Source organism: Pinus tabuliformis, chromosome 1_2, assembly GCF_031772625.1.
Source record: "Pinus tabuliformis cultivar Carrire ecotype Pingquan chromosome 1_2, CPIR1, whole genome shotgun sequence".
Taxonomy (NCBI): Eukaryota; Viridiplantae; Streptophyta; class Pinopsida; order Pinales; family Pinaceae; genus Pinus; species Pinus tabuliformis.
The window spans coordinates 950750235-950776785 of NC_142298.1; the positions used below are offsets into that span (position 1 = coordinate 950750235).

General features: G+C 33.3%; 1 protein-coding gene across 1 annotated transcript in view; it reads right to left on the reverse strand.

Moving 5' to 3' along the window:
• The window catches only part of LOC149209107 (putative leucine-rich repeat receptor-like serine/threonine-protein kinase At2g24130), a 52846-nt gene extending 31061 nt beyond the window's left edge, over positions 1-21785 (reverse strand). Inside the window, exons 1-2 of the mRNA XM_089398518.1 lie at positions 21674-21785; positions 21403-21566 (exon numbers count right to left, since the gene is read on the reverse strand). Of these exons, the coding sequence (XP_089254644.1) occupies positions 21403-21566; positions 21674-21785 (276 nt within the window). The remainder of the gene's footprint in view (positions 1-21402; positions 21567-21673) is intronic.
• Positions 21786-26551: the final 4766 nt, after the last annotated feature.

Here is a 26551-nt window from a genome sequence, read left to right on the forward strand (position 1 = left end):
AAACTGCCTCATATCACTCTTGAAATCTTCCAGCTGATTTGCAAATTTGTCTTGGGACAAGGTACTACTCCCAACATTCCTGCTTGTAGCCATTTGCTCCAGAGGAATGGTTTCTTCTTCTTCTTCCCTAGAGGTTCTTTAAATATGCCTTGATGTCCACCCAGGGGTTCTTCTTAGTCACAGCCATCGAAGAAGAGAGAAGGTTGGCTGTGTGAAGCAAAGGGGGGTGTTATGAAAATATTTTTCTAACTTATCTCTACTCCTACAAGGCATGAAAGGAAATCTTTTTGGTTGATTTTTGCATTTTTATTCTTGTACCTGCAAAACTAAAATAGATTGAACTGTAACTAACTATCTTGCTAAAATGAAAATGCGGAATTGAAATGAAAGCAGGAAATGACTAATCTATTTTTCTCAAATGAAATTGCAGGAATGAAATGCTAGTCTACGCTTGCGGAATTGAAATGCTAATCTATGCTTGCAGAAATGAAATTGCGGAATTGAAATGCTAATCTATGAAAGCGGGAAATTCTAATCTACTTTTGTATAAACGAAATTGCATAATGGAAATGAAATAAACTACTTAGCAGAAGATTGTAGTGGAAAATAGAAGAAAAGCGGCAATCACCAATACTCTGACGCTTCCCCGGCAACGGCGCCAAAAAGATGGTGGGCTCCAATATTGTAGCAATAATGCTACAACTCTTGGAACTCCCTTCTTTAATTTCATCAACCCGGTAGTTCGTAACAAACTTGGAAGCGACGGTGTTGTATGCACAAGTACTAGCTCTTGCCGCAGCTGTCACTTGGTTAGCTGGCACAAGTCCACTAGGAGCTTAAGCCAACTTCTATGAGCTCTTAGAAGAAGCTTTTTAATTGATGGATGAAAGCTAACTCGAAGGAAGCTAATCTAATTGCAAAAAGAAACTGAAATCCAAAAAGAAACGCAAACCCTAGCAAACCCTAATTCTACCAGGTAGTCCTATTGACGCAAAGGAGAGCATGAAAACTATTGAAAGAGATGCCATTACTTCTATGAAGGTAAAATACATGTGTCTAGACTACCTATATCTGAAGAAAACATCCTTTTGTATTTTTGTTTAAGTTGTTGGAATTATCATGCATGTGCTTCTAACTATTTTTTACTGTGCAGAGGTGGATCAGGGAGGAGAAATGCTTGGGAAAGGTTGGGAAGGTTCAGAGAGGGTCTAAGGGGTCCCTAACACCCTTCCAGAGAGTCTCACAAAGTTTTGCTACCAAGAAACCGTGTTTATGAGCTTCTGCAGGAAGTCTGCAGGGGTTCTACAGGATGTTCAGGATTTCTACAGGATGTTCTGTAGTTCTTCTACATGATGTTTTGAAATGGGATTTTGGAGCATTGATGGAGGGAAAAAGATGGAGGAATGAGTATGGAGGTGAAATAGGGGTGTGAAGAGGTCTAGGACTCGGTGGATGAGTCTAAGGAGTGATTGGATTTGTTCAAGGATGGAGGACACGATGATGCACAAGAATGTAGGAATTAGGGCAAGGTGGGGAAAGTATGGCAAATGAAGGGTACGAATCATGGACTAAGGGGTGGAGCAGATTATCTGATAGATTATGGGTAGATAGAGAAGGATAACAGGTGCTCTGCAAGTTATGTTTCCAACTGAACCAACAAAGACATGCAAGAAAACAAAGATCTAGTTATGCTACCCTAATATGATCTAGCTAACAGTAACAAGAATGGACAGCAGCTTTATTTGGAAGGAAACCATGTATATTAACTGTGCAATGAAGCATTCAAAGATCTGAACATGTAACCAACTTCTGCAAATGAAAACCAAACACTAATGATTGCATGGCAAAGCAAAGTCAGTGCTTTTGTGGGCAGCAAAGTCATCCTAGTCACAGCTCCTGATCCCACTAAGGGAGAGGTGAAACCACAGATGTTTGTTGGCCCTTTTCTTGAAGCTTTTTCTGTTAACAACCTATCAACTAAATCTGAGCATGAAAAACTATTTTACACATAAAAAACAAACTAAATAACAAAACAAGAGTTAGATCTAAATAGCAGATTTTATTCTAAGAATGCAGCAAAAACACATAAAGATAATCAAAGGAGGTATTGGGCGCTTGAGATGGGCCCAACCCCAAGAGCTACAGCCTCCTAAGAGAGATTTAGAGCTGGTGCAAAGCTGGATTCATCTTTATTGATCAAGAAATGAAGAGTTACATCAAAACTGTCCACAAGGAGAACTTGAAAATGAGCTGACAGCAAAACTAATCTATTGCCTAGAAATCGAACTACAAAATGACTACAACAAGACTATGAAATGACTAACTACCAGCTACAAAATGACTAACCACTAGCTAACCAAAATGAGGCCCTAAGCCTTCTTATTTATACAAATTGAGGACCCCAACAGTCCTCCTAAAATTTAGGGACTCGGCTGCCCAAAACTTGTAGTTAACAGCAGTCCTACTTGACTTGCTTGGCTGCCCTTGTGCTAATTGATTTGGTGGCCTTTGAACTCCAAGCTGATGGTGGAGAATTAGAGGTAAGGGCCCATAAATGAAGGGGACACCTTCCTACAAATCCTCTCCCTTGTTCTCCCACGAATTTGGCTGCCAAGTGCTCATTAAGACCTTCAATTTTGTCTCCAAATTGACCAAAAAGGCTACACAAAGCACCCATTAGACTTGTTGGCATAATGACTAACCAAATTCACTCTATTAGCATAAATATAATCAAAAACATGCAATAAACTAATGAGAATGGTGGATTAAGTCAAATTAGGAGGTTGAATGAGCCCAAATAATTATCCGTTTTTTGGGCTCATCACTAACTTTCCAAGTGCATCCCGAGATAGGGGGGATTCCCAGTTGGGAGCATTGCAAGAAGATGAAAGAAACTCAGAAACTGATTAGCGGAAAAATGATTTCATTACTCAACTAAAAATTACAAAATACAAGTTCATCTGACAAAACTTCCCCATCTAACCCCTTTTCTCTTTTTCCTAAACTTTTTTTCTACCCCTATCTACCTTGATCTTGTCTTTTTCCTAAATATTTATACAAGAAAAGATCATCAAAAATTGTAACCACCTCTCCCATAATTGTCCTGTCAGATCATTATTAGTTTATAAAGGATTGTCTTTCATACATTCTTAGCTTAGGATATGATCACATAAATATTATTTTGCATGGAATCATCTAGAAATATCTTGATCTACTGTGTTATGTTAATTAGTTTCTTGGTTTGGGTGTAGTTGGTCAATGGTCACAACCATAAATTTCCCTGTTGGGGAAATTATATGTGTTATAACTCCAAGATTAAATTATCAATCCAGGGCTCATAATATTCGAGGCACAAGTGAAAGTAACGCAAGATCAGAGCATCTAACCTAAATTAGAGTACGAAATCAATTTATTGTTTTACTACTATAAAAGAACACCAATCACTGTTATAAAAGAACTTCTGATCACTACTTACAAACGAACACCACTCACTTGCTCTAAAAGAAATTCTTAAAAGAACACACCATACACTTGCTCAAAACGAACACCTATGATAGCAATTCTAACTTGAAAGATCCTATTAAAAGAAACTCATTGCAACTTAATCTATGGAAAACCTTCAATTCAAGACTCCTAATCTAAATGAAATAAATCATTCGAAAGAAAGCTCACTCTTCATAATTAGGAAACTCATAATTGAAACACAAAAGTAAATGAAAACCAAATCATTCCGCGTTAAACTGATATCTCTACTTGCGCAATCAATTTCACACTTGGACTTTCTCTTACAAAGAAATGATTATGCTATGAAAAGCAAGAAAGCTTCTAATTGAAAAGAGATCTAATTGCTAAGCTAAATCTCGAGTGTTGAAACAAATCGACAAGTATTTAATTCTGCAAATGCTCAAAAGAAACTAAGTAAACCAAGATTCTAATTGACATGCTTTCAGATATAAAAGACTGCAAAATAAGAAACTATTTTATCCTTAGATTACTTTAATCAAACTCAAGAAATCATTCAAACATAAGCACATTAACTAATGGTTCTACCAATAACTAATTACAATTATAACGAATTTCGAAACTAAACTGCAACTCCAAGCAATGATGTAATGGTCTCATTACATTGCTTTCAAATACTTGATTTCCAAAACACAATGTTACAAGAAATTAGAGTGAATCAGTAAGGTACAGAATCAATTTCAATTCATATCTAAAATAAATAGAGTTATCGATCTCTTGTTTATCCAATTAAGAAGCACATTTGAGTATTCCAATCGTAAACCTGTAACAAAGGGATTATTTACGCAATACAATAATTGATCAAGACAATTCGTTAGTTTGCAATGAGTTGAAGATGAATTATTTATTTAATTTCAAGAAAAAAATTACAGACTTGAGTACAAAATCAGAATTATGAGATCTAATTAACAAATGCTTTCAAAATAAAATCCCTACATCTAGATCTATCCTATAATGTTTTACAAAACTTGCTTCAAGGTGGCGGTGGGCCCTTGCCACTCGCAGAGCAAGTCTAAATTAATTCAATTCTCTCTTTAAAAATCAAAAACACATTAATACTTGCAACAAATTGGGTGCAGAATCAGAGTTGTATTAAAATTCAAAACATAAGTTTATATGCATACATTCTTTCAATTCTTATGAGGCAAAGCGAAAATTATTACATCAATCCTTTCGATCTATCATTTTCTTCCTCCACACAGGCCATGGCTAAGCCATTTATAAAATTTACAAGGTGAATTTCGACTCTAACAGTCATTTTCCTTAATTCTGGAAAATTGCATATTTTTAATAAATTGGCCTCAAAGATATTTGCATATCTTCCTAACCATGCAGAATTTTGGAAAACGGTTTGGAGGGAACCTAATTTATCATATTTTCAATAAAAAACTCTCTTGTATATTTGTCATTCAACTACATTCCATCGAAAAGTTTTCCCTAAGTTGGATGTTTGGCTCTTTTTGAAATTTTGGATAAGATTCTAGAATTTTGGAAAAACAGTGTTTTGTTTATAAAACGGCCTCAAAGACCCACGTATTACTTTTGAACCAAAGAAAATATTGAGAAATGGTTTTAGATAATTTGTTATATTGGTAAAAACAAAAAACCATTTTCTCATATTTTCGAGATTTGCCTCTAGTTGAACGCAAATTGAGGTCAAACTTGGCATTTGAAAATTCTGTGGACTTTGACCAAATTTGTTGATTTTCTTCTAGAGACCCACATGTGCGACCTGCGTGCAATCCAGCTCATGGGAGTGTGTTAGAACATCATTTTGGATAATAACCTTCCTCGATTTTCCCCGGAAGCGTGTCGAGATGTCAAAGCCCCAAATTGGATATTTTCACCTACAGGAATTTATTCCTTACTCAAAATATAGCAACTAGTTTAATTGGATTGTGAAGAATTTTGGCAATGGGACCCAGCGGAAAATGAAATTAGCAAAAACTGTCATTAGTAAAGCATTACTAAATCATATCTAATCATAGAAAAGCTAAGAAAACTAATGATAATCAACCACAAGGTGTAAGATGTGATTTGGCGACAAGTTGTGGAATTACCGTATGAAATGAGTTAAAAATGTCGGAATTTAGGTTATGAAATAGTTTAATATGTGATGGAAAAGTAGACATATTCGAGGCTCAATATCTCCCCATGCCTGAGGGTTTGCATGTCCTCATATAAACAAATCTCTTTGCTCATTGACAAATTATAATATTGTTTCATAGATGTTGGTTCTTGTGGAGCAACATTGCTTGAATATTTGGAGGTGTTGGTTCTTGTGGGGAAAAAATCTTCATATTAACATATATCACACTAATTTATTGAGCAATACAAATTGAGGACAAGAAAGGGATGGATGAGGGAGAGATGATGGATGAAATGAGGTGGTGATGGAGATGGTAGGTATGTGAATAGGTGCTTTCATACTCTGTCATCGTAAGACCAATAAGTGGTTTCTTTCATCATTTCATGGAAACAATGAGTTCATCCTCTGAATAGAATGCTTGTTATCATAGGAGGAGAAGACACTATAGGGACTACCTTTTTTAATATTCCATAAGGATTTTCTTTTAACATGGTCTTGTAATCAGAGTGTAAGTATTTTTATTATGAGTAATGAATGGAAGGAAATATAAGGATAATGGTTTATGAAATATGAAATGCATAGAATGATAAGTGGTGAATCATTAAGCTTCTTTAACCTTCTAATGAATTAGAGAATCATAAGCCAAATTTACCTCAACTTTTCCCTTTATCGTTGATGTGCCTGATGCTGCAAGATGAAGTGGAGGATGAAATGGCTGGAGATGATGTGACTACTGATCTGATATACCGAAGAAGGTTGAAGGATGAAGGATGAACTGAAGGTCCCCTTCTCCCCCATGCCTGAGTAGTTGTATGTCTCCAAACAACTGAGAAAATTTGACTGCTGCTGCAAATGAAAATGGGAATTCTTATACAAAAATCCAAACTGTTGTAAACCTATGTTGAGATCATAAAACCATATAGTCTTCAACCGCTACATACTTGTGTGAAATCTTGCATATGTGAATAAATGGTGTTGATGTCGAACATAAGCAAGAATCATTGGATTACTGACCATTGAGGATTTCATTAACCAAGGAAAAATATCCCACCTTTGATTTCAATGGGAATCAAGGCACTAGGTACATTCTACTAGCCATGAATAGATTTTTCGAAGTTGAATGGACTGCATAATTCATCCACCAAGAAACATTGATGAATTTCCATAGTAGATGACAAGGATACCTACCATTAAGGCATGTAGGCTCCCAGGTACCTTATCTAACCCTAACCTTGGTCCCAGATAATTTGTTAATGTCGATGGGACAAGGCTTGTTGGAAGGTGGGCCTTAAGGGATCCCACATCAACCAACTTGAGTACAAACATAATGACTTGAAAGATACATGATTGAAGAACTCATACAAATTTACAAACTTTATTGGGAACCTTTCCCGCCAGTTACCTGGTTTTCAAGCAAAGTCCCTACCCAGTTGTGCCAGACAAGCTAGTTTTCATGAAAGGACTTATTTTTCTCTTTACTATTTTTATTTATTTGTTTAGAATACTAACTTTTGTGCTATACTGGAGAAAATATGTCATCCTTCAATTGAAAGAGAACTTCTAATGAAGCCATGTGCGGATCAGGTACAAGGATATATTCATGCTCATATTTAACATATAAAATTTAGAATATACATGAGCATGAAAAATTAGTAGGTTTGAAAGATGTGATACAAAGAGTACTTGAAGATGAGAGTCGTACTTTGATTGGATTGTGTTCTGGAACCAATGCTCGATGCAAACTTGATGGTATTGTCCCATTTGTTCATTTGGACCACTCTGAAAGTCCTCCTTGGTCATGCCAGGAAAACTTGGATAATTGGTCTCAGGAATGCATACAAGGCTTGCAGTTGGGCATGGTGAAAGTTTTTCAATTTTAGGTTTAGTTGGATGCTACTCATCAGATTTGGTACATGATTTTTCAATCTCCTTGGCGGATAAACAAGAGGAATCAAGGGAGACTTTCAAATATTTTCTTGGCTATGGAGAGATAGATAATTTCTTGAATGTGGTCAAGGTGAACTCTTCCTGAGAGGCAGATATCCCAGCTACTGCTAGGATTTGAGAAAGTTCTTCGAGGGACATTCCTCAAGCTCTCAATCATTCTTGAATTTCTTCTATTGGTTGATGATCCTAGTCTTGAAACATGGATTAGCACAAAGGCGTTCTTACAGCACCCCAAAAATGTTTTATCTTGAAAGATCTTGAATTTTTAATCTAAATGAATTAAAACTACTAATTGCAATAAAACTCACCAAACTTGAAATCCTCGCTTACTTGGAAAACTAGACTTTGGAGTGACCCCAAACCAAAGCGAATGTGTGGCTCTTCACTCACGTCTTACCATCATCTCCGCCCTCTAGTTGCCCTTCAACTAAGATCACACCGAAAACTTGTGAAGGAAACTATGCTCTAATCTTTTTTGCACCTCCCCAGTAATGACGCCAAAAATGTTGGGGAAATTATGTGTGTTATAATTCCAACATTAAATTATCAATCTGGGGCTCGTAATATTCAAGGCACAAGCGCAGGTAACAAAGGATCAGAGCATATAACCTAAATTAAAGTACGAAATCAATTTACTGTTTTACTGCTATAAAAGAACACCAATCACTTCTATAAAAGAACTTCTGGTCAATACTTACAAACGAACACCACTCACTTGCTCTAAAAGAAATTCTTAAAAGAACACACCATACACTTGCTCGAAAAGAACACCTATGATAGCAATTTTAACTTGAATGATCCTAATAAAAGAAACTCATTGCAACTTAATCTATGAAAAACCTTCAATTCAAGACTCCTAATCTAAATGCAATAAATCATTCGAAAGCAAGCTCACTCTTCATAATCAAGAAACTCATAATCGAAACTCAAAAGTAAGTGAAAGCCAAATCAATCCGCATTAAACTAGTATCTCTACTTGCGCAATTGATTTCACACTTGGACTTGCTCTTACAAAGAAATGATTATGCTATGAAAAGCAAGAAATCTTCTAATTGAAAAGAGATCTAATTGCTAAGCTAAATCCTGGGTGTTGAAACAAATTGACAAGTGTTTAATTATGCAAATGCTCAAAAGGAACTAAGTAAACCAAGATTCTAATTGGCATGCTTTCAGATATAAAAGATTGCAAAATAAGAAACTATTTTATCCTTAGATTACTTTAATCAAACTCAAGAAATCATTCAAACATAAGCACATTAACTAATGGTTCTACCAATAACTAATTAAAATTATAATGAATTTTGAAACTAAACTACAACTCCAAACAACGATGTAATGGTCTCGTTGCATTGCTTTCAAATACTTGATTGCCAAAACATGATGTTACGAGAAATTATAGTGAATCAGTAAGCTATGGAATCGATTTCAATTCATATCTAAAAGAAACAGAGTTATCGATCTCTTGTTTATCTAATTAAGAAGCACCTTTGAGTATTCCAATCGTAAATCTATAACAAAGGGATTATTTATGCAATAAAATCATTGATCAAGATAATTCGTTAGTTTGCAACGAGTTGAAGAGGAAGTATTTATTTAATTTCAAGAAAACAAATTACAATCTTGAGTACAAAATCAGAATTATGAGATCTAATTAACAAATGCTTTTAAAATAAAATCCCTACGTCTAGATCTATGCTATGATGTTTTACAAAACTTGCTTCCAAGCGGTGGTGGGCCCTTGCCACTCCTAGAGCAAGTCTAAATTAATGAAATACTCTCTTTAAAAATCAAAATCACATCAATACTTACAACAAATTGAGTGAGAATCAGAGTTGTATTAAAATTCAAAAAATAAGTTTATATGCATACATTCTTTTAGTCCTTCTGAGGCAAAGTGAAAATTATTACATCAATCCTTTCGATCTATCCTTTTCTTCCTCCACACAGGGCATGGCTAAGCCATTTATAAAATTTACAAGGCGAATTTTGACTCTAACAGTCATTTTCATTAATTCTGGAAAATTGCATATTTTTAACAAATTGGCCTCAAAGCTTTTTGCATATCTTCCTAACCATGGCTAATTTTGGAAAATTGTTTGGAGGGAAACTAATTTGTCATATTTTCAACCAAACCTCTCTTGGATATTTCACATTCAACTCCATTTCCTCCGAAATCTTTCCCGAAGTTGGATGTTTGGCTCTTTTTGCAAATTCGGGCAAGATTCTAGAATTTTGGAAAAACAATGTTTTTTAATAAAATGGCCTCAAAGACCAACGTATAAATTTTGAATCAAAGCGAATATTGAGAAATGGTTTTGGTTACAGATAATTTGTTATATTGGTAAAAAAACCCATTTTCCCATGTTTTCGAGATTCGACTACAACTGCACGCAAATCAAGGTCAAACTTGGCATTTTGAAAATTATGTGGATTTTGAGCAAATTTGTTTATTTTCTTCTAGAGACCCACATGTGAGACTTGGGTGCAATCCAACTCATGGGAAGGTGTTAGAAAATCATTTTTGACAATAACCTTCCCCGGTTTTCCCCAGAGGTGTTCCGAGATGTCGAAGCTCCAAATTGGATATTTTCACCTATGGGAATTTATTCCGTACTCAACCTGTAGCAACTAGTTTAATTGGCTTGTGAAGAATTTTGGCAATGGAACCCCGCGGGAAATGAACTTAGCAAAAACTGCCATTAGTAAATCATGACTAAATCATCTCTAATCATAGAAAAGCTAAGAAAACTAATGATAATCAACCATAAGGTGTAAGACGTGATTTGGTGATAGGTTGTGGAATCACGGTATGAAGTGAGTTAAAAATGCTAGAATTTAGGTTATGAAATAGTGTTACTATGTGATGGAAAAATAGACATATTCAAGGCTCAACAGACCCTTTTAAAGAGCCATGTATATCTCCCAATCGGCACATTGTTTGGAGGAAATTCACACAAATAACCTACTTGGGGATGTCCTGAACAAAAACCATGTTTTATATTTTCCAAATTTCGCTTCATTTGCCCAAAAATTTCATCTGAAATTAATGACTCCATTCTTCCTGGCACGAGCTTATGAATTTTTAATCTCTGCCTGGAGGCTTCTAAAATCAACTTGGGTGCAATGTCAATAACATAAAATCATGTTATCGATGCTATAAATAAAACCCGCGTCGTTATTTGCACTGAATTTGTGGGAAAATATCTCAACCGGTAAGCGTGCCATTGGCGGTCAAATATTGGACATCTAGTAACTGAAAATGCATACAGATCCTTGTGTATCTACCGAAATAGTGACTCATGTTAACTCGATCATTCTACACTTCCAGTAGTTGGATTGTTCTTGTGCTTCTGGTAGTTGTATTTCTGTGGTGCTTCTAGCAACTAGAGTGACAATTGATAACCCTGAAAGCTACATAAAAGTTACAGGAACCAAGCTAGGAAAACCATCATTAGTAAAATCAACAATAATACTTTAAATGATAATTAAATACTTTAAATTTTGTTTTGGTATATTCACAAAGAATAGCAATATGGATAATAGATGGTTAAAGGAAAATGAAAAATTCACTAAAAATGGATGCTTGGAATGGTGAAAAAGGTAACAATTTGGTGAATTTACATCTTCCCCATGCCCGTGCTTTCGTATGCCCTCATGCAAACAATATAGAGTTGGCAACAAAGAGTCCCCTATTTTTCCAAATGAAACCATCCTATATGGTTGTACCAGACATCTTATTAGTAGTCCCACTCTCTCCCTTCATTCGTGTAACCATGGCACTTACATTAACACTTTCATAACCATTATTGATTGCACTCTATCCAATATGGCATGATTTATTTGTACAATCATCCTTTCCAATATTTTCATATAATTTCATGGAGTCATATTCCTTTACCCTCGAATCCATTTTATTGACGCCCCTGAGTATCATAATGAAACAATGGTCTTCTCTATTTTCTAGAATGTGAAACTAGTTTGTACTCCACCCATCTTGTTTTAAAGAGAATTCATCCAAGCCACTCTCTTTAAAACAAGATGGGTGGAGTACAAACTAGTTTCACATCTTATTAGTAGTCCCACTCTCTCCCTTCATTCGTGTAACCATGGCACTTACATTAACACTTTCATAACCATTATTGATTGCACTCTATCTAATATGGCATGATTTATTTGTACAATCATCCTTTCCAATATTTTCATATAATTTCATGGAGTCATATTCCTTTACCCTCGAATCCATTTTATTGACGCCCCTGAGTATCATAATGAAACAATGGTCTTCTCTATTTTCTAGAATGTGAAACTAGTTTGTACTCCACCCATCTTGTTTTAAAGAGAATTCATCCAAGCCACTCTCTTTAAAACAAGATGGGTGGAGTACAAACTAGTTTCACATCTTATTAGTAGTCCCACTCTCTCCCTTCATTCGTGTAACCATGGCACTTATATTAACACTTTCATAACCATTATTGATTGCACTCTATCCAATATGGCATGATTTATTTGTACAGTCATCCTTTCCAATATTTTCATATAATTTCATGGAGTCATATTCCTTTACCCTCGAATCCATTTTATTGACGCCCCTGAGTATCATAATGAAACAATGGTCTTCTCTATTTTCTAGAATGTGAAACTAGTTTGTACTCCACCCATCTTGTTTTAAAGAGAATTCATCCAAGCCACTCTCTTTAAACAATGTTTCATTCTTATAATTATGAACCACGCCTATTATATCACTCGGTCTTTAAGAATGATGCTCCACATGTGCACAAGGTCTATGATTAGTTGGTAAGATAGATGCACCTTCGGACTTAAGACCAGCACTTGTAAGAAAAAATCCATGATCCCGTCCAATAGATTCATGCAACCTTTTTCATACTTCCTTCCATCCAAACACTATAGTAATTGCAAAAATTGATGAATTAGCCTTAGCATTTTTTTCCTCTCTTACAAGAAGCTTATTTACCCTTCATGCCTCCATTATTTTAGAATATGTGCTAGAAAATAAAATTCACCATTCTTTTAATGAATTTTAGACCTCAAACCATTGTTTTGCACACCCTCACTTTGAGCAAATCCTCACTCTCAAATGGTGGCAACATTAGACATAGATATGTTAAGAACTTTGAGTCCTTCATAATAAGAATTTAAACAAATTTACATGAAGTAGGGCCCATTTAAATATGTTCAAACCCTGCATTAATTCTAATAGAATCCAACTTTCCATTTTGAGGAAGACAACACATTAGAACAATCAAAGAAAGAGGTATTGCAAGAAGTATTTATGAAATTTTGTTTTTGTGCCACATATCTATGCAAACATGTTTCTGTAGTAGGACAAATATGTATATTAACATGTTCAATCTAAGTATTACTATATGTAACTATTGTCCTAGATGATCTATCGAGTCCATTTCCATTTACTTCACCTTCTCTTGCACCTTCAAGATTTGACTATCATTTCAAAAACTTCCATATTACATTTACATTACTAGTTCCTTCTTGTAGGAGCCTGTGCAACTTAGCCTAATATACAAGTTGATGCTGCTTTGTCTTCATATTTTCCAGGTTGCTATCCACTTCCTCATTAGACTAGTTCCTTTACAATGTAGTACTAAATTTTCTAATTATCATCAAGTTTAGCTACATTTTTTGTGCTATTAACAGGAGCATTGTTCAATTGAGGCCATATATAAAGGAAACGATGAAAACAATAAAAATACCTAATGACTTGAACAATGTAATTCCATTTTTTTCCTGTACCTAGCCACTAAACCTTTTATAAACAATATAAACATTGCTACTTTGAATTTGATCCAACCACATGAGAGAGTTCAAAAGTTATATAAATACTAATGACATGTATGTTACCTACATGTGCCCTTTGTCCCATGTAATATCATAACCCACATACTATGCAACATTGAAAATGTAACAATCATCAATTTTATCTCCTATTGTTTCCAAAAAAACACCACTAGAATAGTTGATCAATAAAGGGAGAAATATTCTTGCATTAGTCATTGCATGCTTAATTTCCTTGACAACATGGCCTTTCTATTGACATACAATTGTTCTTCCAATAGTTTCTAGTTACAATGAGATCCCCATACCATTCTTATGTATGACATCCTCCAACAACATAACCAAAAGATGCAATAAAACTGGAAAATAACTTAATGAAATCAACTATCAACGAGAACAGAAAAACGGGTTGCATGTACCAAGCCTATTCTAGGATTTTCCTAGGATTTTTGTTTGTTTTTACTGGATTATTTAATTACAGGTTTTCCTGTAGATGTCAATAAATACCAAGGGTAAGGGAACTCCAAATCATAAAATACCACAATAAATAGGTACAATACTAGATGATCCCTCACCATGGATCAATGTGTTTAATACAAGGAGAATGGATAAAATAATTCCCATATTATATAGATAAACCCTTCAAAAATCTATTTGCAACCGCGGGATTTGATATGAGTATAGCAACAAACTTTGTTAACTGATTTATCACAATGTATAAATTGGATTTCAATGAAATTTTTTGAGCAAGTTTTTAATATTTTATTTCTCTTCCACACCAAAAATTAGATCCATCTAATACACATATCTTTATATATAAAAAAAAATGGATATAAGTGATGATGCTTAATTTTTCAAAAACTACAAACTGGGTTTGCTTGAAATTTTGTGGATTTTTTCATCTTACCTTATTAATTCTCTCCTCCAAATTTATGGCCATTTGACACATGGTTTGGAATATATCCTTGAATCAATTTCTACATTTTTATTCTACATGAATAGAGGTAGGTATTTTTGATACATAAGCAGAGGTAACCATTTTTTATCTTGTCCTTCACATCGTTCAAACCCTATTATATCTTCCCTTTATTTACTTATCATCAATCGATATACTCTAATACCAAATGTTATGAACCTTATTCCTTATAGATGATAAGAATTCAATGAACAAATTCCATTTCAAGCATAGAACCTCCTTTTACAATAGATACAATACAAGATAGGATGTGATGATCCTAAGACTAAGTCTCCTTGGTTTATATATAGAGGACAAAGGGTACAGTTATGATGGAAGGGTACAACGAAAGGTTTTGGCATACTTAACAATATAACTATATAAATGTAATAACCAAATATATAGGGCTTAAAAATATATTTCAGGGTTAACATGGAGTTTTTGTAGGGCTTAATAGTGTTTTAGATCCATTTTTGGATTGAGAAAATCAAGCACAAACATCCTAACACTAAGTTGCAAGAAAGAGTTTCAGTTTCTGGTCTTGTTAGGAAAAGCACAAAAGTACTAGGAGGAGAGGTAACTAAGGGACTATTAGGTTAGTGAAGGAGATCCCTTGTGCTATGCAAGCTATTTGAGAAACTACCCATAGCTTTGGGCAATCTCTTGGCTTAGAAGTGTTGAAGGGAAACTTTGTTTATTTTTTGGTTATGAAGGAGAGTGGCCTTAATTATTACACTTTATGTGATTGAAATAAAGTTCCTCTGACAATAGTTGGTCGAGCTAGGGGATGGCCAGTTGTAAGAAAAATTTATGCACTATTTAGCCTACTGATGGGTGGAAAATGGCTCACCCTTCATTAAAATTGTAAGAAACCTTTTATTTAAATCAAGTAAGTAAATTATGTTTAATTTGCAAATATGGAAAATATGGCATGATCATGAATTCCTATATGTGATTATATGTAATCCTAAATAATTTCTTACTCAAATTACTATTTAATCCTTGTGATGCATGTTTATGGAGGTTTCATAAATTTTGTCATTAGCATAGGACTATTTAATTCTTTGATTTCCTTGGTGGTATGACTATAAGTTAAATTGGTGAAAATATGGATAGAGATTACTATGGTGTCTTGTCCACTTGTTTCCTTTAATAATAGGTTTGCTGTATTTATGTATGTATGTATGTTGACAGGGTAGAGTTGTCTACACCATAAACATCTTCAGCAGTAATCAGAGTTGAATCAACAGAGAAGATACAATTAGTAGGTTTCTCAATAAAATATCTTGGCCAATCAAGGGAGTTCTAGATCAATTTGATAATGGAAAAACTGCTTTGAATTGTATCATGAGCCCAACTCCAAGGAGGAATACATTGTGTTTATAGTGAAGACTAAGTTGATTAAGTATTCACAAAACATATTAGGTTAAGAAGCTATAACTCTCATTAAGGAATGGATGATTCCTTAAAAACTCTAATACAGGAGATCAACCTTGGGTTCATGATCCTTTTTGTGCATTAACTAGGATTTGAGGTCTCTGTAATTGAAATTTTGGAGCTTTTTTACTCTTAAGGAAAAAAACAAATGGTTTAAAGTTTTCACTAATAATTGAAGGCATTGAAATTGTAAATTATTAAAAACAAATGGCATAATTATGGACATTCTCACCTAATTTATAATGTGATTTTGAAGCCCCAACTTACAAAAATTAAGTTGAATGAAAGGTCTCACTCAAGGCCATGGGTAAGTGTAAGAGCTTCCTTGAGTTGTCACAAGTCTATAAGGATATATGTGGGCATTCTATTTTCAACTCACAAGAGATTTTATATGCATTATGTTCCTAACAAAAAATAGGCCTTAGTCTAGCCTTTTTCCTCTAAATGTGTAATGAGTGGTTAAAGCCTTATATTGCCAAAATCTAGTTGAGTAAGAGGTTTCTCCCAAGCCTTTATAGCCTTGGGTTTACTGTCCCTATGGCCTCAATTAGAATTTCTTGATGAGGGCTAGACATTATTATGAAATGTGAAAATTTAAATTATGCAAATTACATGCCTTTAAAGGCCCATTAAAACTTTACTTTAATATTTGTTTTCTTACATGCACAAAAAGTCTTAATAATGAAAAAAAATAGTGATTATATCTCCAAAATAAAATAGACTTGATGAAAAAGAGAACACCTAAATTTACTCTATAAGTAAACTATACATGCTATAAAAAATTTCCACATTATAGGTTGTAGATTGTACATGTTAGGGGAAGCTTCCAAATATCAATTTGGGAAAACACTAAACAATTTAAAGAGTTAATTATAATCAAATGAACTCGTATAAAACACTAAACAATTTAAAGAGTTAATTACAATCAAATGAACTCAAGTATAAAATTTAATAAGGCATTTATAATATGTGTCAAGCTGTGATTTTATGGCCTTTTCCATGTCCCTATAATCGATTTATTGTGCCTAGAAATTAATTTCTTAAGCATGGTTGACATCTCTAATATTGTCCCAATTGCATTCATAGTGCAAGGGCTCCAATGGGCTTTCCATGTGCCTTTTTAAAATCATTTGCAAGCTATATAAAATATGATATGGAAATACATATGCACCACCATATATGGCAACATGTGTTTTCTAAGACGTGATGGCTATGCAAGGGCACAAGCCAAATTGTGATGATTATGCAAGGGCATGTGCCAAATTTGTATGCTAGAGGTATGCTAAAATAATTTCCCAAATGTATGCCCATTGCACCAAAGGCTAAACCCAATTTTCACATGGAATATTTGAAGTGAATATGATCTAGGGAATGCCTTCAAACATGGATGTTCATTTGACAATAATCTAGGAAACGAGGAATGGTGGAATCATGTGGAAGCACAAAGGAAAGTCAACTAGACATTGATTGGTGGTATCGAATCAATGGGCAGGATGTTTTTTGCAATCCAAATGAAATTCAACAACAATCGAGAGGTGCCACATACCCAGTGAGTAGTATGGGCCCAAACCCCTCCATCATGACCCTTGAGAGAATTAAACCCTATCCACCCTAAAAGAAATTCAATACACCCTTTTGACCATTGATCGTTTCTAAAGACATCAAATCACACCATGTGGCAAGTCCATTTGAGATAGCATCAAGGTATGTGTTGTTGAATAGTTAAAAAGGAATGTATGTGGGTTCACCTATGATTTTATATGTTAGAAATATAAACATAATGTATTGTATATTTATAATGTTATGATTATTGCATATTTATAATGACATGATAATATGAATATATTATTAATATTTAAATTAACTAATTAATAATTTTACTTATTCAAGTATGCATAAAGTAAGTTAATTAGAGTCAATGGATGATACAGGAGGGCCAGGTGGCCCTAGTACTGATAACGAACCACCCTAAAGTGACAAGTTAGCGATGCAATCATGTTGACATGACACTAGTACAAAATCTTTTTGGGGCCATATTCCATTGCTCTAAGCTTAGAGTGAGATGGAATTTACATCAATGAAAGCTCTTGATGAGTATAATACAATGGTTTCCTTAGAAATGGGCTTTGAATTTAGTAAAGGAAGAAAAAAAATTATAACCACGCCTCCTCAAGGTGACTTTAGGGGTTGGGTGTGCTACAAATCTATATTATGCTATATTAATGTTAAAGAAGTAAATATCTATCCATTTTAATGATAATAATGCTCTATCAGAAATATAATATGCATTCTCTCATCCAAATATATATTTGTTGTTTGGAATTATATCAAGAACTAATCCATTATAAATTGCATCTTAATTAGATAGCCAAGTGGAATAGAAGTAACAAATACATAAAATTATGCATTTTCCAAGGCAATAAGTGCCACAACATTATGTGAATTGTGTCCCTTTTCAATATTTTTAAGTGGGTTAAGCTTAAGTCTTACTATTTATAATTATATCCTCCTTTCTCAATAGAGAGTGGTTAACAACCATAGATGTGTAGTTCATTTCGTTACAACAAGAGTCAAGTATGGCTTTTCCTTAGGATTATGTTGTTGGTTTTGCAATAGAAAACATGGGTGGTCATATTTGTTTCTAGATTAATTAGAGGAAATCATTTAAAGTAAGCCTCCCACTTGTGCCCCAGTGATACAAGGGAGAAATGAAAAAGTCACATCCATAATAAAACTCAGTCATGTTATATTTGTGAAAAACTATTCATATTAATAGGAATGTGTTCACCATAGAGATGCATGTGGTAAGTTTATATCCCTTTCTCAAAAATGAAATTATAAGTTCCCATGTAAAGATTATGTAGAACCTTAAGATTTAGCATATGACATTTCAATTGATAATAATAGAGAGTTGGCATTTGGTGCTTAATATGACCTTTTAATAAAGAAAGATAAAAAATCATTCTATGATATTGATTTTATGCCCAAGGTGAAGGAACGAACATCTAGTAACGAATTGTAGTGTGGCCCTAGGATGATCAATAAGTAAATAAACCACCTCATTCTTGAGAACAATCAATTACTTATCATGAAAATGTCTTCTCTTTCTATAATGGTTTAATCTTGTCAACAACTAGGAAAGCTTGTTAAGGACAAAAAAATTATGTTTTAAAAGGTGATAGCATGAACAAATTAGTGACTAAGGAAACTTCTAATATATCAATATAGCACAAGTATATCATCATTAGGTTCCCTTGTTATAATGTCCTCTGATCCAACATAAGGACTTTAGACAACGAGAAGATGATTTGGAGTTACTCAAATTTCTAGCCATGTGGATGAAAAATCTAGTAGATGTAGGGGTTTGAAAAAGGAAAATAGTGATAAGGATGTTGGGAGTAATGATGATGACATATAAGAGACATATTCTATTCAATTTGACAATAGACCAAATGAATTACTGTTTAACAATACATCAACCTCTTTGACAACAAGAAAAAGGAACAACAAAGAGATCCACAGGTTACAAAAAAATGCTATCATCTAAGAGTGGCATTCCAATGCCATAATTAAGGATGTCAATCCTTTGAGTGGAGCTAGTGATATGAGTGTAGAGATTTCCTCCCCATTGTGAAAACCAAGAATGAAAATTGTTGAGGTCAACGCTTCATGTCTTAGTAGTCCAAAAGCACAATTGCATTACAAAATAGTGTGTAGACATCATTCACTGAAAGGGATCAGGGGAAAATTCAAGAGCCAATTGTCAAAAACAAATTAGACTGCTAGTTATAAACTAAATAATGGTAGTGGAAATGAAAGATGTGGATTTATATTTTTCATATCCTCCCAAGGTTAGAGGACTTTAGCCTTGTATGGAGTATCACTACATATTATTAAAAATCCTCTTATAACGATCAAAGAGCCAAACCCAATAGTAACATATACCCTAAGGAATAGGCACCCAATATTATTAAGTACTATGCACTGCCTATGAAAATAAAAGTGTAGCCATCCATGAACACATTATAAGTTGTAGTTGTAAGGTATATAGAAATATTTAGGAGAAATGAATCTTCTAAAACTACTATGCAGATTTAAGAATTGTACATGGTCAAAATTTTCAAGGTAAATGACTATTGCAATTGTAGACATTGGGTATAAAATATTGCATGACTTTTTCCCTTCATTAAAAATGTATTGGCTAAGTACTATTCCTATGAAAAATCATTATATTTTAACGCATAAATTACAAATATAAATGTCATGCTAAGTTATGTTTTAAACATTTAAAATTGCTCTCATGGAGAAATTTTGTCCTTTAAATTTTCTTTGGAAAAAGGAAGGATGACAACCAAATCCACATTAAGAACAAATATCTTTGTAAAAATATATTTGACATAGCAATCTTAAGATATGAAGTATCCCTGTATGTGAATCATTTTTATCAAATTAATATAAAAGTATCACTAACATGGGAAACAAGAATGCCATTAAGAAATATGAGGAATGGAAAATAGCTTCACTGTGACTTCTTATTTTGAAATAATCATACCTTTATACAATATTGAGAAAATCTTGTGCCTATTTGATGCTAGTAGGAACACTTAGCCTAAAACCTTCATTTTCATAAAATGCCTCCCTTTAACAATAATAGTAATAACAATTCCAAGTTTTCATTGGGATCTATGATATATGCTAGAGTGATTATTCAAAAATGTAGAGAGCTCTAGAAAGTACCTATATGGCCTACAAGTATTCATTAAGGACATAAAAAGGTCAAAAGGATAGGGACATCTCTTTAAGATGGGAAGATATGCAAGATGTTAAATATGAATAGAAATTGCTTAGTAGGTTATAGGTTCGCAACATTTATCTTTATGTTTCATTAGTTGTAGACCAATATGGTATACTTGAAGAGTACAACCAATTCAAATTCAGAACTAAACTAGAAATTCAACTTATAACATTTAGTAAACAATGTAAAACAACAAGTTAGGATCTAAAACAATACACACAAACATTTCATTAGGTTAGAAATCATTTTTATATGTTATGTTAAATTTAAATAACAATATTTTCACTTATAGGTATAAAAAGCATGCAATAATTTCTTGGTAGTAACTATTATTGGAGAGATTACTTCATGGATATAATATTGGACTTATAGATGGATAACAAGTGAAACAAAATGTAGATCTACAATCTCCATAATGTACTATTGTAAATCCATATAATTTTCATGTCAAGAATAATTACAAATAGATAGTACATAATTACAAAAAATCATAGTTATTGTAAGCAAACTAACAAGACTCAAATCATTGCCTATTGTGCTTTGCACAAACTATGTTGTAGAAGAACTTTGATCATTTGAGGCAATTGCAACATTGCTTGCTTCATTTGAATTGCTTAGCAAATTAGATATGCTTCGTCTCAATCTTTGAGAAGGAATTGAAGTTGCCATCAAGTCCTTTCAGATACTCTCCAATACCATTGCCACTTCTCTCATGGTTGGTCTTTCTTCAGGTGAATCTTTTGAACAACTCAAACCAACATGTAGCAAAGAAAGGAGGCAATTGTATATATTATTTTCTTCAAAATCATATTCATCCACCTCTTCAAAAAATAATTCATCAATTACCTCCTTCGCTCTATTTGGAAATGCAAGGCTCACCCACTTGTGCAAATTTAGCTCTCCAACAAACATGTCACTAGTTGGTCTCTTTCTAGTAAGCATTTCTAGTAACAAAATACCAAAGCTATAAACATCTCCTTTTGTGGAAATTGTTGCAGCCAGTCCATACTCTGCATTAATATTAAAAAAAAAACATCAAAATTTACTTAACCAATCCATATAATACAAAATTAATACTGAGAAAAGACAAGTGAAAGTATTGTTTTAAAAGTCATACCTAGGGCAATGTAGCCCATTGATCCTTTCAAAGCAAGTGATGATGTAAGTGAATCATTTGAGGTTGCACCAATTAGCCTTGCAATACCAAAATCTGTGACATAGCCTGACATGTCTTCATCCAAAAGTACATTGCTGGGTTTTATATCACAATGAACTACTTGCACAAAAGAATCATGGTGAAGATATTCCATGGCATGGGCCACATCTATGGTAATGTCTAATCATGTTTTCAACCTCAATTCACACAAATCTTCATCATTATTATCATCTCTATCAGGATACAAATGATTCTCTAAACTTCCCTTAGGCATAAACTCGAACAGCAAAGCTTTGAATTGGAGGTTGGAACATGATGTTATGACTCTCACCAGATTTCTATGCCGAACCATTTGCAAGACACTACATTCTGCTTTAAAACTCTTTTCAACTTGTTCATTTTGCAACTGGAGAACCTTAACAGCAACAAATGAACCATCACTCAAAATTCCTTTATACACTAACCCATAATTTCCTTTTCCCAACAAGTTGGCATTGGAAAGCCCATTAGTTGCTATGTGAAGCTCTTGATATGAAATCCTTTGGTGCACTAGCTTTTGGAAAATAGCTTGTGAGAAATCAAAGTTTTCCATATGTATATCTCCTTTCCAAAAGTATACCAAAAGTAGACAACATAGTATAAAAACAAGAGCTCCAATGATTGGCAGTAATATTCTTTTCACAAATGGAAAATGACTTCTTGGCGTTGGACATGTAGATAAATTGAATATGTGTGGTCCACAAAGTCCGAGATTTGCAATTAAAAAGATGGCACTTGTTTGATTTGCAAAAATCCCTCCTTTCGGAATCTCCCCTGTGAGGTGGTTGAAAGACAAATTCAAAAATTGAAGCATTTTCAGCTTCTCAAGAGTAATCGATATTGTACCTGATAAGGAGTTGGAAGAGAGATCTAGGCTCATGAGGCTTTGTAATTTTTCAAAGGAATCTGGAATAGAGCCTTGGAAGGAATTTTGAGATAATTTCCACGTCATTTTCATCATTTTCATTTCATATTTGCTGGGAGATGATGATAAGTTTGAGCGGCCCCAAAGTTTTGGTTCATTATTTTTACGCTCTTCACCGATTATTTAGCATCCTTCACCAAGCGCCAATATTTTCGTCAAGGATGTCGTCATTTCTTTAACAAACAAAAATTTCTTAATTTAAGAATAGAAGAATGTATTCTTTACTTCCCATCTTTCAACTTACCATGAAAGCGATTACAATTATCCACTTTGCGTCCACCTTTAGTGACTTTTTTCCATCTCTTTGGGTTGGTATTAGTTATGAACTTTTGAAATTTTGTTTTAAACAATTTATTAGGGAATGATTATATTTTTTTAAGATAAATTTAGATGATATAATATATTGAAGTTTACAATATTTATAAAAATATTGAATGAAAATAGAAATAGTAACTAAATTAACTTAATTTTTTTTAAAAGATAAATTTAGATGATATAATATATTGAAGTTTACAATATTTATCAAAATATTGAATGAAAATAGAAATAGTAACTAAACTAATTTTTAATGTTCGAATATATATATGTTTTTTTTATTTTTATTTTTATTCTATAAATTAGTAATTAAAGCTATTTGGGGAAGGTTAAATTAGTTATGAATTTTATAAATGGTTTCTAGAAAATCTTAATCTCAATTATAACTAATTTTATATCAATGTTAATTAAGTTATGAATTTTATAAATAGTTTCTAGAAAACCTTAACTCCAACCCTAGCTAATACAGCGCAGTATGATGTGTAACCTTGTCCTTCTGTCATCAAAGTTGAAATTTTGCTCATGTGGGCCCAAATAAAAATTAAAAAATAAAGAAATAACTATACAAAAAATTTAAATAATACCTATTCATAAAAAAATTGCACATGAAGAAACTCGATCCCTCTCGGCTCATGTTAGATCCGTATTTAAGATGGATCTATGTTGGTTTTATATCAATTCAAGCTACTCTACTAACTTAAGAAAATATAATAACTTTAGTGAAATAGGGCTTGTAAATTATAAATTAATGCCGGAGCACATATATCAATTCAAGCTACTCCACTAACTTAAGAAAATATAATAACTTTAGTGAAATAGGGCTTGTAAATTATAAATTAATGCCCAAGCACATCATTATTCTTTACTTTTTGTCTACATGTACAACCTAGTTTTGCATCATTGGACAAGTCTTCAAGAAGAAATTTGAAGAGATGTGGCACTATTTTTAGTTGAAGAAGGCCTAAAACCCCCATTCATTTCATATCAGTAAATATAACCAAGAGGTTTTGAGAATACAAGGAACTTGAGACTCATTAAAGGTATTCTCCATATATTGATTTAAGAGATTTAAGAAGTGTGTGCCCTCATCTATGCAAGATACCAAAGATAGGAAGAATTCGAATGATAAGTATCCTAGAGAATTCAAGTAGAATGGTCACTTCTTGTTCAACCAATTCAAGTGTGTAGAGAAGAAAATCAACTATCCCCAACAAGGATATAGTCCCCAAAATTTCTGTCTAGAGAAAGTTATTGTAATAGTTGGCTACTAGCAATCCTTTGTGTGAAGACTATACTATTAAGAAGATAAAAAACAATAGGAAATTGATGTGTTTCTCTTTGTGGAAATCTCGTCGCTTGTGAATACCTTAATTGAACTACAATAAGTGGAAGGGACTTCAACATGACGACTTGCACTAAATCCTCTTTAATAGTAACTCATGTGATTTCCATTCATGGAGCTTACAAAGCCACCATGTATAATGATTTGGGTTGATTCATCTGAGGATAATGAAGCACGCTTATCATCAAAGCTATTCTCTAGTCTTGGAGGTACCATAAAGATCTCCTCTTGTGAATATTGTGTCGATATTATTACAATTACAAGTTTAGGATTAGACATACTTAAACATCATCTTTCGCATCACCTTTGAGTTCCTGAACTCACTCCAAATCAAATTAATGCTAATTGGAGATCATCACATTGTTGAATAGAACCAAAGCTCTTTATTTATTGAATTAACATTATTATAGTGTCATTAATAGTGGCACTCACATCTTGATCTCCATCATGACCCTTCATTGGTTAAACTTTGCTACCAACACTTCAATTGAATTAGTGACCCAATATTTGCAATATTTATTTTGAAATTTATGAAGGTTAGCGGATTCATGGTCTTTGTTGAGCCTTGTTGGTTATTGACCATATTGATATTACCATTTCTAGTCAATTATTGTGTTTAGGATATAATGAAAACAAAGAAATTTCATCCATTAGAAGAAAGAACATTATTTATCGAATATTATGTTTTAATTATTTGTCAAACATTGTGGGAGAAGGTGTTTTCCTCATCCAATTGTTAAAAAGTGGAGCGCGGCACTTTTTTGTTTCACCAATTATTTAGCATCCAAATTCTTACTATCCAGGGAAATTGGGAAAAGTGGTAAATAAAACATCATATCACCAAATTTAGCATCCAAGAAAGTTGCGAAAAATGGAGTGGAATACTTACTTATTGTGACGTTGAAACTTATTTTCCACCTTCTTGATAAAAGTGGTAAACTACATTTCATTTCCTCCCACATTTCCATTGTTATTGACGTGATGGAGTCTATGACCATTAATTTAATACTCATTAATACTTGTTAGTTAAGCATATCCTTATTTCATTAGTTGTTGCTTCACTATTTGTTTAGCAACAAAGACTTATCCTTTACGGTGAAGGCCTTATCAACTTATATTAGTCAACCAAAATATAATTATGTATATCATATTACTTTTCTAATATCGTATCTAATTATTATTTTACTTTTCTTAATATAATTATTCTTATTATATTACCTTTCGAATATAACATCTAATTATTATTTTCGTATACTTCCTAAATGAGTGGAAGGAGGAGGCTTGGGATGCATGCTTCCCTCCCCATCTTTCTACTCACCATTAAACCAATTACAATTATCCTATTATATTAACCAATTTGTGTTGGCCTTGAATGGGAACTTTTGATCTCACCTTTGGCCTTTAGCTTTTATTAATGACATCCACTAATAGAAAAACAAAGATTTCGTGTTGTTTTCATTTTTAAAAGTGTAACATTATATCATCATTATGTTTCACAACCCTTGAATTTCTCACAACAGTTAAGTGATTCTTGCCTCCAAGGTTGAGAATATTTTGTGGGTAGATGGAATTCCGTAAGTTACCTAAGTAAATTTATTATTTTTGGAGTGAATTTTGATATTAATGGGAGGGAAACTTATCTATCATGATTTTCTCCTTTTTTCAACCATTATTGTTGATGGTAAATGCCTTCCCCAACAACTCCCTAGCAAATTAGTTAAAGGTAATACATTGTAGAGTACAAGATCAATGATGCGGTAAGCAATTAGTAATAGTTGTAGAAAATGGACATATGTTAATGTTGGAGGTTGTTACATAGCATTATACACATGTGGTATGACAAAAAACAAAGACGAAAAATGTCATATGCCAAATGTTACAACTCCCTAGCAAATTCATTAAAGGTAATACATTGTAGAGTATAAAAACAATGATCCAATAAGCAATTAATACAAATGTTGCAGAGAATCGAAATATGTTAATGCTAGAGGTTGTTACATAACATTCTGCAAGTGTGGTATTACAAGAAACTGCTAAGAAGAAATTGATCTAATTGTTGGGAGGTGTTTAAAGGAATTGCCACTAAAACAAATTAAGAATGTAAAGTACTAAATCACACACAAAGATATATATTCCTACCTTGGAACTCAAATGGGAAAACCAATATTCAATGTGATATGATTCTTGCTAAGGAAATTAATATAGAGGGTGAGTTATG